General features: G+C 59.5%; 4 protein-coding genes across 4 annotated transcripts; 2 read left to right on the top strand and 2 right to left on the bottom strand.

Annotated features, from left to right (window-relative positions):
* Positions 1–460: 460 nt before the first annotated feature.
* THITE_2043583 (uncharacterized protein) lies at positions 461–2,017 on the bottom strand (the record flags this gene model as incomplete). Its single annotated transcript, XM_003653005.1, has 3 exons — positions 461–669; positions 752–1,184; positions 1,319–2,017. 3 exons carry the CDS (start codon positions 2,015–2,017, stop codon positions 461–463), a joined length of 1,341 nt encoding a protein of 446 aa, XP_003653053.1.
* Positions 2,018–2,570: 553 nt separating this feature from the next.
* Positions 2,571–4,511, top strand: THITE_2115047 (uncharacterized protein). The gene is made up of 3 exons (XM_003653004.1): positions 2,571–2,817; positions 2,884–3,560; positions 3,613–4,511. The coding sequence occupies exons 1-3, from the start codon at positions 2,761–2,763 to the stop codon at positions 4,139–4,141; spliced, it is 1,263 nt and encodes a 420-aa protein (XP_003653052.1). The 5' UTR covers positions 2,571–2,760; the 3' UTR covers positions 4,142–4,511.
* Positions 4,512–4,891: 380 nt separating this feature from the next.
* THITE_2115044 (uncharacterized protein) lies at positions 4,892–6,821 on the top strand. Its single transcript, XM_003653003.1, has 2 exons — positions 4,892–6,246; positions 6,319–6,821. The coding sequence occupies exons 1-2, from the start codon at positions 4,999–5,001 to the stop codon at positions 6,403–6,405; spliced, it is 1,335 nt and encodes a 444-aa protein (XP_003653051.1). The 5' UTR covers positions 4,892–4,998; the 3' UTR covers positions 6,406–6,821.
* Positions 6,822–10,453: 3,632 nt separating this feature from the next.
* On the bottom strand, positions 10,454–12,279 carry THITE_2115040 (uncharacterized protein). The gene is made up of 3 exons (XM_003653002.1): positions 12,046–12,279; positions 11,904–11,983; positions 10,454–11,827 (listed from the first exon to the last, which is right to left on the bottom strand). Exons 1-3 carry the CDS (start codon positions 12,094–12,096, stop codon positions 10,462–10,464), a joined length of 1,497 nt encoding a protein of 498 aa, XP_003653050.1. The 5' UTR covers positions 12,097–12,279; the 3' UTR covers positions 10,454–10,461.
* Between the last annotated feature and the right edge of the window lie 242 nt (positions 12,280–12,521).

Below are 12,521 nucleotides of genomic sequence, written 5' to 3'. Positions count from 1 at the left end.
GCGCAGAGGCCAACGAGTGGTCTCCAGGCATTGTGTATGCGGCATAAACTGTAAATAGACCCTGAGTGTACAGAAGTACGATGTTGTAGTATGAGGGAGGGGCCCGCTAGGACAGGGGACCGAACAAGCGTACGATGTTCAAGACTCTAAATATGTGGTTCGCTTGAAGGTCTGCTGGTGCAGGTTGACATCATGTTCCCAAAACAAACGCCGTAGACGAAAATGGTGCACACCGGACAGTACTCCGTACTCCAACACGTAGTCCCCTGCCGTCCAGGTCATTGACTCCAGGTATCCAGGCACAAAATCCAAATGCAGCCCATGACCCAAGGTGCAATCGCACAGGACAAGCACCAGAGATTATATATACCGCTCCCCGAAACCCTTCTCACCACCTCTCGCCCCACGCCGCGCCCAAACCCCATGCAAATGCTCAACAGCCACGCGTTTACGTCTCCGGTTACTCGTTCAGCGCCTTGAGCACGCGCGCATAGAACTTTCCGGCCTGTGTCTGCGGGAACGAGATCTCCTCGACCAGGTAGCTGGGCAGGACGTCGATCAGCGCGCGGTCGCGGCTCTGATCGAGCTGTGGCGTGTACTGGCAGTGGGCCTCGCCGCTGCCGCCGCCCTCGGCGGTGTCAACGTCGACGGCGAGTTTGAAGTGCAGTGCTGGGAACAGCCGCGTTAGCAAGGGGCGTTTCTGATTTAGAATGATTGGTGAGGAGGGGAAGTGGAAAGTGGAGAAACTCACTCCCGTTGCGCCCGGTCTGGATGCAATCGAACACGTCCTCGCCGCCCTCGCGCTTGACGCTGCGGATTATGAGACCCGTCAGGTCGCCGTAGAGGTCCTCCTTCTTTTGCGCCGCCAGCGTGGCTTGCTGTATCGCCTCGGAGGCGCTGGCTGCTGCGAGGCGGGACGCGGCGCCGGTCGCGCCTTTGATTGCGCTGCCGGGGACTTTGGCTGCGGCAGTCGCAGCGGCTTCGGCGTTGCGCGCCGCGGCCAGTTTGAGATTGAGGGATCTGACTTCGGACTGGGACTCGGTGAGGGACTTGGTGAGGTCTGAGACCTTGCTTTGGAGGGTCTCGGCTTTGTGTTCGCTTGCTTCGAGCTGCTTCTTGAGACGCTGGATTTCTTTGGCAGCTTCTTTCTGCGCCGCAAGCTCGGCTTTTAGAGTCGATATGAGCTGATCGGCCGCTATAAGAGGAGGTTAGCGAGGTGGCTCCGCAATGCGGTATGCGTGAAGGGGTCAAACTTGCCTTTGGACTTCTCCTCTGATTGCTTCTTGAGCTTGTCAAAGTTGCGTTCAGCCTCCTTCACGGCTATCTCCTTTAGGTCTCGGTATTTGAGCTCCATGCTTTCGTACTTCTGCGTCATTTCCCCAAGTCGACGACGCAACGCGGGCTCGCCCTTTTCTGGAGATGATGGCTGTAAAGGCCGCTTGGATACGCTGCTGGGAACGGGCGCGCCGCCACGGCCGGACTTCGCGCGGTCCGGAGACTGCGAGAGTGGAAGGTCGGCCAGGTCGTCATGGCCATCCTCGGCGTCACTCTGCATCGCCTCCTGTTGCTGTGTCTCGGGGATCTCGGATATCTCATGCGCTTCGGGCTCGGCATCCCTTGTCGGCGGCCTCTTCCCTCTCCGAGTACCAGTAGGTTGTGGTTCAATCTCAACCGCCGTCTTCTTGGGGCGCCCGCGCGAACCCTTTTGTTTGGTCGCTGGCGGCGTCGCAACATCAGGGGCTGGCGCTTCGGTCATGACAGCGTCCTCCTCCTCAACTTGCTCGGCGGTCGCGGCCCGCTTGCGCCCTCGCCCTCTTCCCGGTCCATTTGCCAAAACTCCAGCAGCCGCATTGTCCGGCTTTGCCCCGGCGCCTGTCCTACGGCCCACGATCGCTTCCTCGGCGGCTGCGACTAGACGATCGCTGGACCGTCGCTTCGTTGCCGTCGCGTTGGGCGCGGGCTTGGTGACTCTGTTTGCAGCCGGGCGGCCGGGCTTGGCTTTCTTAACTGGCGGCATGGTGTTCTTGTGCTTCGCCGACGTGGAATGGGGAGCGATCGCAGCGGCGTCGAACGAGTTTCCTCCGATTCCGTCCTCCGAGTCCGAGTCCACCAACCGCAGCAAGTGCGAGCGGACCTTGGTCTTTGACATGGGCTTGCGACAGGATCTGGGCGTCAATTCCTGGAGGCGTGTGAAGTAACAGCACGTCTCGGTGGCGGTTTCCGGGACCTGGCGCCGACGCAGAAGGTTTCTCGATGGTAAAGCACGAGGGGGACAAATGTCTTGCGGTTGCCATAGCGCGCTAAACAGGGTCCCAAGTAAACAGATGCAGGGGTTCCACTGGCCGTGGCCCACTATTCCGTCCACATGTGCATGTGGATATGCTGACTAACAATTCACGGCTACAGGAAATTACTCACCCCAGACTGCCTCGGATGGATGTGGAGGACTTAGGGAGACTGGCTGGGCCATGACTAACGACTTTTTCTGTAGTGATTTATGGTGACGGGCCCACCTGCATGCTTTCGCGCCCAGCCCAGTGGTGGCGCTAACGTAAGGCGACATGAACGCAGCACATGCATGTACCTCGGGCCTGCAACTCGTTCTAGTCCACAATTGTCGCGAGTTCAGCCTTCGCCATTCGACATCGCTCGAGTGCTGCAAGAAAGAGCCGCTTCTACTTCTTATCTTTATTAGGGCAACGTTAACCCGACAACGGTGCTATTTGACAACGGTGCTTCGCACCGCCGCGCAAGCTCACTATGAGCGACCACAAGAGATCGCGGGAGCTTGTCACAGGCCTCGTCGTCGCGATCGGGGTATGTGTGCCCAAGTCGTTGCACGTGAACATCGGGGAGATTTCGGCGTGCTGACGAGCCCTGCAGACCGTGTCGACCTACCTCGTGTGGAGGAAATACTTCGCCCCCTATTTCGGGAGCATATTCAGCCGCATCGTCGATCGCGTCACCGACCCCGACTGGGAGAAGAACGAGCAAACTAGGAAAAGAGCTCAGGCCAACCTCCAGAGGATAAGACTGAAACGGCTCGAGGGAGGCGATGATGACGGTGATGATGACGCGGACGGTTCTGGTCTCAGGCGCAGGATCGAGGCCCTGGCTCTGAACGAGTACGAGAACCAGGTAGCGCTTGAGGTCGTTGCGCCCGAAGATATCCCGGTCGGCTTCGACGACATTGGCGGCCTCGGCGATATCATCGAAGAGCTCAAAGAAGCCGTCATCTATCCGTTGACGATGCCGCATTTGTACAGACATGGTGGGGCGCTGCTGGCGGCACCCTCTGGTGTTCTGCTGTACGGACCGCCGGGCTGCGGCAAGACGATGCTGGCCAAGGCGGTGGCCCACGAGAGTGGCGCCGCCTTTATCAACCTGCACATCTCGACGGTAACGGAGAAGTGGTATGGCGATTCCAACAAGTTGGTGCGCGCCGTCTTCTCCCTGGCGAGGAAGCTGGAGCCCGCCATTATCTTCATTGACGAGATCGATGCCGTCCTGGGCACACGGCACAGCGGAGAGCACGAGGCCAGCGGCATGGTCAAAGCCGAGTAAGTCATCCGGCGCCCCTCTTTTGCTGCCGTTCCGTTCTCACCCCGTTAGGTTTATGACCCTCTGGGATGGACTCACATCCACCACCGCCGCTGGCGTGCCTGCGAGGATTGTCGTCCTCGGCGCAACGAACCGGATCAACGAGATCGACGAGGCCATCCTCAGGAGGATGCCCAAGAAATTTCCCGTCCCTCTCCCCGGGCTGGAACAACGGAAGCGTATCTTGCAATTGGTGCTAGGAGACACAAAGCGCGACCCAGAGCACTTCGACCTGGACTACATCGCCCGGGTAACCGCTGGCATGTCCGGCAGCGATATCAAGGAGGCATGCCGAGATGCGGCCATGGCACCCCTGAGAGAGTATATCCGCCAGCAGCGGGCGTCCGGCGCAGCGGTGTCCCAAATCGATCCCGAGCGCATCCGGGGAATTAGGACCGACGACTTCTTTGGTCGTCGGGGAGGGCACGCCATCGCTGAGACGCGTTCACGCACAACCAGCACTGCTAATGGGCCATCTAAAGCATCGAGTGATGAATACGAGGATGTTGAGGAGGATGGTCAAACCACGGTGACTGCATAGACCACGGCCGCGACACCCACATACACATACAGAGTATATGTCACCTAGAGATATTGTACCACAGTAGGTGCACACTTCCCATGTGCCGGCCTAAACATCTTGACGGAGACGCGGAACATCAACAAGCAGGGGAGCAAATGCTATAGAATAATGCGCAACTCGATGCCGCAGTGAGCATCTTTCCGTTGCCATGTGCGTGCCACTCGTCGGTTTTCGGTCGCAGGAGCACTTCGAAAAAGGGGCACACGACACGCCCGATCTGTGTTTTATCACCTAGCAACACGCCACCCAGGGCATAGTTACCGTCAATTGCCGCAATCACTGGGCTGTAGTTTTCGGCTCTGTTGGCTCCGTTTGGATTGTGTCCGGCTGGCCAGTTTTTCCCTCTTATTTTGCAGCGAATTGCTGACCACCTCGGCCAGGGTTCTTTCCGCGCATTCTCGTTCCTCCCTTGCTGCTAGCAAAGCACGTCATCGGCTGACCCCACAGCGGGGCTCCTTTTATCGGATATCGGGTACCTTGGTCAGCCGCTGATATGCCACAAACAACGAGGTAGCCCATTATCCTAAGGCCCTGTCGCTCCGGGCTCGGATGGAAAAAGCGGTCGCAGCTTCCCGCCAGCCGGTCAACCATTGCGACTGACAGATCCCCAGAGCTCCAGGGGGGAAGGCGCAACTTGACCTGTATCCTTTTTCCCCGTTGTCAAATGCACCTCCAACTTCCCAAGCAAGACAGTCTACTGCCACTCAATTTCTTGACTGCCTGTTGAAGTGGCACTTTCCAATTGCCCCTCCTTCTGTGCTGAGCACGCGCCCCCGTCCCTTTCCTCGACTCACAGCCCACCCGCTCGTTTTCCGATGGCAACTCCAAACAGACTGAGCCCTGCGTCGCAGGCTGCGAACAAGGTCTTCACTAGGGTAGATCTGGACGGCCATGCGCTGCCGCCGTCCCCTGCCCCTTCAAGCCCGCTCTCTGGGAGGAAGCGTTATGCTCTGGCAACGGAATTGGTCTACACCGAGTCCAAGGACCAGTATGGAGCCTCCAGCATCCCCATCTACCAGTCGGCAACCTTCAAGCAGACGTCGTCCAACGGCGGCGGCGAGTATGACTACACCCGATCCGGCAACCCGACGCGGACGCATCTCGAGCGCCACCTGGCCAAGATCATGAACGCGACCCGCGCCTTGGCCGTGAGCTCCGGCATGGGCGCTCTGGATGTCATAACACGCCTGCTGAAGCCCGGCGACGAAGTCGTCACTGGCGACGATCTGTACGGTGGCACGAACCGGCTTCTCACATACCTGAAGAACAATCAGGGGGTCGTGGTTCACCACGTCGACACCACCAATGCCGAGTGCGTCAGGGAGGTGATCTCGGAGAAGACCGCCATGGTCCTACTCGAGACGCCAACAAATCCGCTCATGAAAATTGTCGACATCCCGACCATCGCCAGAGCAGCCCATGAGGCCAACAGCAAGGCGCTGGTCGTGGTGGACAACACGATGCTCTCGCCCATGCTCTTGAACCCGCTGGACATCGGCGCAGACATCGTGTACGAGTCCGGCACAAAATATCTCTCGGGCCACCACGACATCATGGCCGGCGTCATCGCGTGCAACGACCCGGAGCTGGGCGACAAGATGTACTTCACCATCAATGCGACGGGATGCGGGCTGTCGCCGAATGATTCGTTCCTGCTCATGAGGGGCGTCAAAACCCTGGCCATCCGCATGGAGAAGCAGCAGGCCAATGCGCAGCGAATCGCGGAGTTCCTCGAGTCGCACGGCTTCCGCGTCCGGTACCCTGGCCTGAAGTCGCACCCACAGTACGACCTCCATTGGTCAATGGCGCGCGGCGCTGGCGCTGTGCTCTCATTCGAAACCGGAGACATTGCCCTCTCGGAGAGGATCGTTGAGGCCACGCGCCTCTGGGGCATCAGTGTCAGTTTCGGCTGCGTCAACAGTCTCATTAGCATGCCCTGCCGCATGAGCCATGCGAGCATTGATGCCAAGACCAGGCAAGAAAGGCAGATGCCCGAGGACATCATCAGGCTCTGTGTCGGAATTGAGGATGCCGACGATCTGATTGACGATCTATCCCGCGCTGTAGGTTGACTATGGACACTGCCCCTTCGTGCCTGTGCCGGGAGCTTGTCTAACAATTGCCTCATCTCGCAGCTTGTGCAAGCCGGCGCCGTGACGCTCACCCTCGACGGCTTCAACGCGAACAACGTGGTCGCGGATGACGCGCCGCCATCGGCCTAGACTTTTTGAAGTTCTCTACGGCACACACATGTTGGCCAAGTCATGGCATAACACACTAACACGCCCTCCTCGAAGCGAACTGGGGTGGTATTGTGTGCAGAATCGGAGGTATGGAGTACAGCGGAAACGGAAGCCGGACGGCGGAACGCCCTGAGTATCCACGCATCAAGTCGCCCCTCAGCCACGCCGCGCCGGCGGTCCCCCAACATCGGCGTCCTGGTTATTACCGTCTCGGACCTCGGCACGGCCACTTCGGCCGTTAGTGGTCGGGCCAGAATTTGGCTGCTTCGGGTTATCACCTACCCGGTCAGACCGCCGACGAAAAGGGCTTCGTTGATGGTCAGATTCTTGGGATCGAATTCGTCGCTCCAGGCTTTCAGCATTTCCGGCTGTGGCTGCGGGGCATCGTTGGCCACTGCCAACGGAGGTTGACTGGGTTGATCGTCACTGCTGTCATGAGAAGACGTTCCTCGTAACGGCCAAACAAACGGAAAGCATCACCTACCGTCGATGAAGGTCCTGAGTTCCCGCCTGTTCTCTCACGCTGTGGGGCATGGTTGGTGTCGGGTTTCAAAAAGTTGATGGATCAAGATCATGGGCAAAGACCTTCTCGCCGCACCAAAGGGTCTCTCCCCGTCCTGTTTTGAGAAGGGTGACCTGATTTATATAACCTTCCCTTAGATAAGAAGGGGCGGTCGAATGGCAGACGGCTGCAGGACACCCGGTGCCGACAGGATGGCCTGGGCAGCAGTCAGTGATCCTAAAAAGAGAAATAGAAAGGAACGTCATTTCTGCGTGGCCGCTCCATGCCACTGCACTATGTCCATCATCGATGGTCCCATCCTCGTTTCAAGCCCGGGTCAGATGCGGAGCTACTTCTGGTCTGCCCTTGCAGGAAGGTCGTGGCACCAGGCACTTGGGTGGCGCTTGGAGTGTCGATGACATTCCCCCCGGTTCAGGACCGGGAAGCAGAAAGGTTCCGGTCGCCTATAGCTCCGCAGTCGAGGCTAGTCTCGGTTGCCGCCCAGTCTCTTGTCCCTCTCAAAGGCCTGATCCGGTGGTACACATCCGCAGCTTGAATACTCCGAGGCACCATTCTGAAGTATCTCCAGTCAAACAACGCCACCAGGAATCTTCTCGCTGCATGCAGTATAATTTGCTCCGCGTCGCGTTCGCCTCCCATTCGCCGGTGTCCCCGGGGAAATCGGTGTCTGCTCCTCGTTGACCAAGAAGCGCACGGCGGCAGTACAACCACACCAATTCCTCTCGATTCGATCCTCAGGAGACACTCCCAAAGCCGCTCCGGCCGAAGCCCCCACGGCCGTGGCGCACTCAGCGGCGCCGTTATAGCTGCGGCTAGGGGCTGCACGACGTGCGTTGTTTATCCGCGACAAAATGCTCGCACGTCTTGACCGGTGACGGTGTCCTCGGCGACTCCCTGCTGCATGTGTTCGTTTGCTCTCGCAGGACTAGGCATGGACGTCGCTCTCACCGGTACCCCTGGCCCAGCGACCACGCGGGTTGTTGTATCCCCCCTGAACATGACAGCACTTCGGCGGCGTTCGACTCCCCAGCTCATCATGCTGCAAGATAGCGACTAGATGAAAATGATGACATGTAACCGCATGATCGAGGTCACCTACTGGTGCACCCGCACCAACCCTCCTCTTGCCAGCTACTGGCCGCGTCCTCTGGACCCGCCCGGGGCGCACTCGGCGATCCCTTCGTGTCACACTGGCGCATGCTCGAAAAGACAGGGTATTCATGAATACTTCGTTGTGACACCAAGGAGTTAGTCCCAACGAGGTGTTTTGAAGGTTGTCTGATGGGGGTAAGGGAAAAGCGGTCGCTGCGTCGCCTCGCTGACCGGAGAGACCACGTCCTGCACGTTCCCGATGGAGTGGTCTGATATCGAGTGGTCGGAGTGTCGTCGCCTTCAGATGGTCTGTGGATGAGACATGATTGCCGTGCTGAATGCCCAATCTCATCGGCATCCGCGGCTTTCGATGCCATAAACAACAGTCCCAGGTCTGGTATCGCAAGGGAATCGCCCGGTTGCGTCACTGAGGACGTCGTACAGGCCGGGCCCGTCCCGGCTGGGGTCCAAGCGTGTCTGTGTTCCGGGGTTGTGGAAGTGACAGGAAGCAAAATCCCCCGCTTAGCTCGGTAACACCGTCTTATCGCCCTCATGTCAATGACGGAGCGAGATGGACGGCCGGGCTCTCCTTTGGCCTCGGCCGTCAGATGGCCTAACACGACACGTACATGCGTCCGTCCTGGCCTGCAGGTTCGGGGTATCCCAGCTCGCTAACCCCTGACTTGCGTCTCCGTGTCTGACAGCGAAGCGAGGTCAAGCCCTCAGCGGGTACCCAGCCCGGCAATGGATATCTCGGCCCGCAATCCACGTTGCCCGTCATACCGCCGCCCCGACATCCTCGTGGCCTTCCCTCCCGGCTTCTCGCCGCCTCTGCCCTGACCGCTCCTTCGAGAATTCTGATTCCTGGGCACGCTTCAAGTCACACTGCGGCATGCAAGACCGATGTAACATGCCATCGATATACCTGGTCACGCGGAAGACTGAGGTGAAATGTCAGCAATGAGCAGAGTGCCGGAGAGTACAGAGCGGCCGAGGAAGGAGAGTAGGGGGCGGGGGGGGGGGGGGGGGGGGGGAGGAAAAACCAACAAACAAACATGCTCATGCGGGGCCAACTGTAGCAGCAGCCCTCAGCTTCATCTGAGCTTCATTTCCGACAGCTCACCGGTAATCACGCCAGCAGCATCACAGCGTCGGCCAAGAGGCCCCCGCGGAGCTGCCAACCCCATGCCGTCGCCGAACCGCCGCCAGCTTGGGCCGTAGCCGAGAACGACAAGCCCACACACACACAGAGACGCAACCTGTCGTGACTGGGCAATCCGCTGCCCTCGAGCCCTGGTTCCCCCATTGTATCATACGGATCCATCCAAGTCCCCCCGAGATCCCCACGTCCAACATTCACGTTCACGACCGCCTGAAGCCAGAACATCTGGGATAGGGAAACAAACAGATATCAGCTCCCAGGTCAGATGACCAATCCATCTGCCGCCGCACGCACCCGGGCCACGCTGCCGCACATCAAAGGCCACCGTACCCGACATGGTGGGAAGAGGTGGGCGGGTGGGTACGGTGAGTGGGTAGGACCGACACCATCAGGGGGGGGGGGGGGGGTGGCAGGGAAGCTATACATGATACACAGTAACTACCGGGAAAGTACCGTCTAGTACTGGCGCCGGGGGGGAAGGGACGGCACAATGGGGGAAAGGGGGGGTGGGTCTCTCTCTAACCAGGTCGCCGACTCCCATACGCACCGGTGCGGGATAAGGGACAAGGGGGTGCTGTACGTCCATGCTGTGCGGAATGTGCATGTACAATCCAATCCCATGCACATGTACTAGTACTCCGGGGAGCGTGTGCCTGCATTTCCTAGGCAGGCCCGGCCAAACAGACAAGACAGACAAAGGGAAGCAATCTCGTCAGCCCCCTTTCCCAAAGACGGCCGGATAGCTACATGCATCACGACCAATGGCAGCATGTCAATAGGCGAGGGGGGTCTGGAGGCTGTTCAACGACAGGCCGACACAGACACACAGACTGGCTGGACCATGTTGCATCGTGCTGTCAACTCCTGGACTTCCGTGAACCGATCACAATAGCCTCACTGTTTGATGTCTGACAAACCAGCCGCGAATCCACAAGAAAGAAAAGAAAAGAAAAATAACCCCATACGCCCCCCAGATGCATTGCGTTTCGTTGCACAAACAGAGACAGTGACAGAGGTAGACCATGGCAAACTGACAGGGTCAGGACGAAGTCATGAGAGTCGAGAAAAGAAAGGAAAAGAAAGAGCAAGTGCACACATGCAGGTACGTACGCCAACAGAACCACCCACGACCGCCAACCCCTCCCCATCAGCGGTAACTGACAGGAGCTACCCAGAAAGAACCAGAGACAAAACCCATCACCGCTACATCCTTCTCTTCTCCTTCCCCCCTCCAGAAAGATGAACGGTCCACCGGGATCTAATCGAAATCAAAACGCTCGGGCAGCAAGACGGGGGCGATCAGCGTCCAGATGTACATGGCGTAGCAGACCCAGGAGCTCACGATCTTGACCCAGCTGGCCCACAGGGTGCGGCCGACGGTGGCGAAGTCGTCTTGCTTCTTGTTGTCGTCCCAGTCCATGGTCAGCAGGGTGGCGACCCAGGCGGTGGCCAGGAAGAAGATGACGTGGAACATGGAGTAGCTGTACTGGGTGCTGGCGCGCTCGTCGTCGTTCCGGCGGCCCGAGCCCGACCCCGACCCGCCGGCGGCGTCGCTGCCCGAGTCGTCCTCGTCGTCCGACAGCAGCGCGTCGGCGGGCAGGCTGCCCTCCTCGACGGCGCGGCGCAGGGCCTCGGCGCGCATCTGCCGGCGCCTGCTCGGCTGGGTCGTCACCAGGTCGTGCTCGTAGTGGCCGGCGACGTCGTCGTCGTCGTCGGGAAGGCGGATCTGGCCGCTGCTGCTGCCGCCGAGGCCGAGGCTCTGGGTGGCGGCGCGCGTGGTGGTGTAGGCGACGGTGAGCATGGTCACGATGGCGCCGACGACGATGGAGGTGGTGCGCGTGCCCTGGCCGAGGACCAGCGGGTTGCAGTGGCCGTCCTCGCTGTCGTCGGGCTCCATGGAGACGGCGGACATGGTGAGGTAGGTGCAGTAGACGGCCACCATGGCGGCCTGGGCGAGGCCGGCCTTGGGGTTGTGCTCCTGGACGGTGGGGTGGACCGATATGAAGGAGATGGCGATCCAGAGGAGGAGGTTGATGGTGATGGCGGCCTGGTTCATGGAGCAGCCGCTCGACGCGAAGAAGATGTACTGCACGATGGTCATGGCCAGCGACGCCAGGTACATGCCGAGGGTGGAACCGATCAGGATGACGCGCCACGTCTTGGACTCGGAGTTCTCGATCTGGGCGAGGCAGTACTCGGCCCAGTTGTGGGCCAGATCGACCAGCAGGATCAGGCCCAGGATCAGGAAGAGCATGGCGCCAATCATGGCCACGTAGTTGCCCCAGAACTGGAAGAAGGTGTCCGGGATGAAGAAGGTGAGCACGATGAGGCCCAGCCAGGCGATGATCTTGGGGCCCCAGAAGCCGTTCTGGATGGCGGCGCGCGGGTTCTTGGAGGAGCGCACGCCCAGCATGAGCGCGGCGAGGACGAGGTGGAACATGCCGAGGGAGAAGTTGATGCGGTGGACGGCCAGCCAGCCGTAGCAATCGCCGTCACCGCACTTGATCTTGACGTAGTCGAGCATGAGGTGTTGCAGCTTCTCGACGGCCCATTTCGTGAGCATGATCCATGATAGTATCGAGTTGACGAGCAGGATGAGGGCGTAGGCGATGCGGGTTGCGACACTAGAGGGGTCAAATTGGTGAGCAGACTGCTTGCGCCAGGAATAAACCGTCCAGTTGATGATGGTTTGCTGCCTACCTGTTCCCGCACTTCCCGCACGCGCTGCACACCATGGAGCAGGTCGCAGCGCCGCAACAGCTGGCTGCGAACGACAGAACCTGCACGGCGGTCAATAAGACTTGTTCAACAGGGGAATGCCGGGGGCGAGGGCGAATCATACAGTGCCCATGCTCGGCACCGCCAGCAGCGGCAGCGAGAGGAGAGCGCCCATGGCGACAGGACAACTCTGGAAGCCCTGCGGCCCCGATCCGAATGAGAATTCGAGAAGTGTCCGGACAACGGAAAAGGAGTGGAAGGGCTTATCGGCGACGGTGGTGCGACGGCGGTTCGAGGCGGCAGCAGTGACGGGCTTTATGGACGTTGCAGGCTGATGTCAACAGCGCCAACAGTGAATGGATTGGATGACGACTTGCAGCTGCGGCAAGTTATCGGCCCCCCCACACCAAGATAGCAGGGTCCTTCGGATGCGCCACTGTGGCTTGTCGCTTGGATTTCTCCCGATAGCGACGGAGCAGTGATCCGACCCACCAATCAAACAAGCTCACCCGATGTCGCAAGACGGGAAAACACCGGAGATGCCAGCGAAGATGTCACCATGGGTCCGGCTAGCCCCAGATAGGCCAAGCCTCCTGAAGC

The sequence above is a fragment of the Thermothielavioides terrestris genome, chromosome 2, assembly GCF_000226115.1.
Source record: "Thermothielavioides terrestris NRRL 8126 chromosome 2, complete sequence".
Taxonomy (NCBI): Eukaryota; Fungi; Ascomycota; class Sordariomycetes; order Sordariales; family Chaetomiaceae; genus Thermothielavioides; species Thermothielavioides terrestris.
This window is presented reverse-complemented; position numbering and strand designations above follow the sequence as displayed.

Excerpts from the sequence above, each read along its gene's own strand:
- THITE_2115047 (XM_003653004.1), top strand. The coding sequence starts at position 2,761 with ATGAGCGACCACAAGAGATCGCGGGAGCTTGTCACAGGCCTCGTCGTC. Across the intron at positions 2,818-2,883 it reads GCCTCGTCGTCGCGATCGGG|ACCGTGTCGACCTACCTCGT; the intron begins GTATGTGTGCCC and ends CGAGCCCTGCAG. Across the intron at positions 3,561-3,612 it reads AGCGGCATGGTCAAAGCCGA|GTTTATGACCCTCTGGGATG; the intron begins GTAAGTCATCCG and ends TCACCCCGTTAG.
- THITE_2115044 (XM_003653003.1), top strand. The coding sequence starts at position 4,999 with ATGGCAACTCCAAACAGACTGAGCCCTGCGTCGCAGGCTGCGAACAAG. Across the intron at positions 6,247-6,318 it reads TTGACGATCTATCCCGCGCT|CTTGTGCAAGCCGGCGCCGT; the intron begins GTAGGTTGACTA and ends CTCATCTCGCAG.
- THITE_2115040 (XM_003653002.1), bottom strand. The coding sequence starts at position 12,096 with ATGGGCGCTCTCCTCTCGCTGCCGCTGCTGGCGGTGCCGAGCATGGGC. Across the intron at positions 11,984-12,045 it reads CGGTGCCGAGCATGGGCACT|GTTCTGTCGTTCGCAGCCAG; the intron begins GTATGATTCGCC and ends ACCGCCGTGCAG. Across the intron at positions 11,828-11,903 it reads TGCGGGAAGTGCGGGAACAG|TGTCGCAACCCGCATCGCCT; the intron begins GTAGGCAGCAAA and ends TGACCCCTCTAG.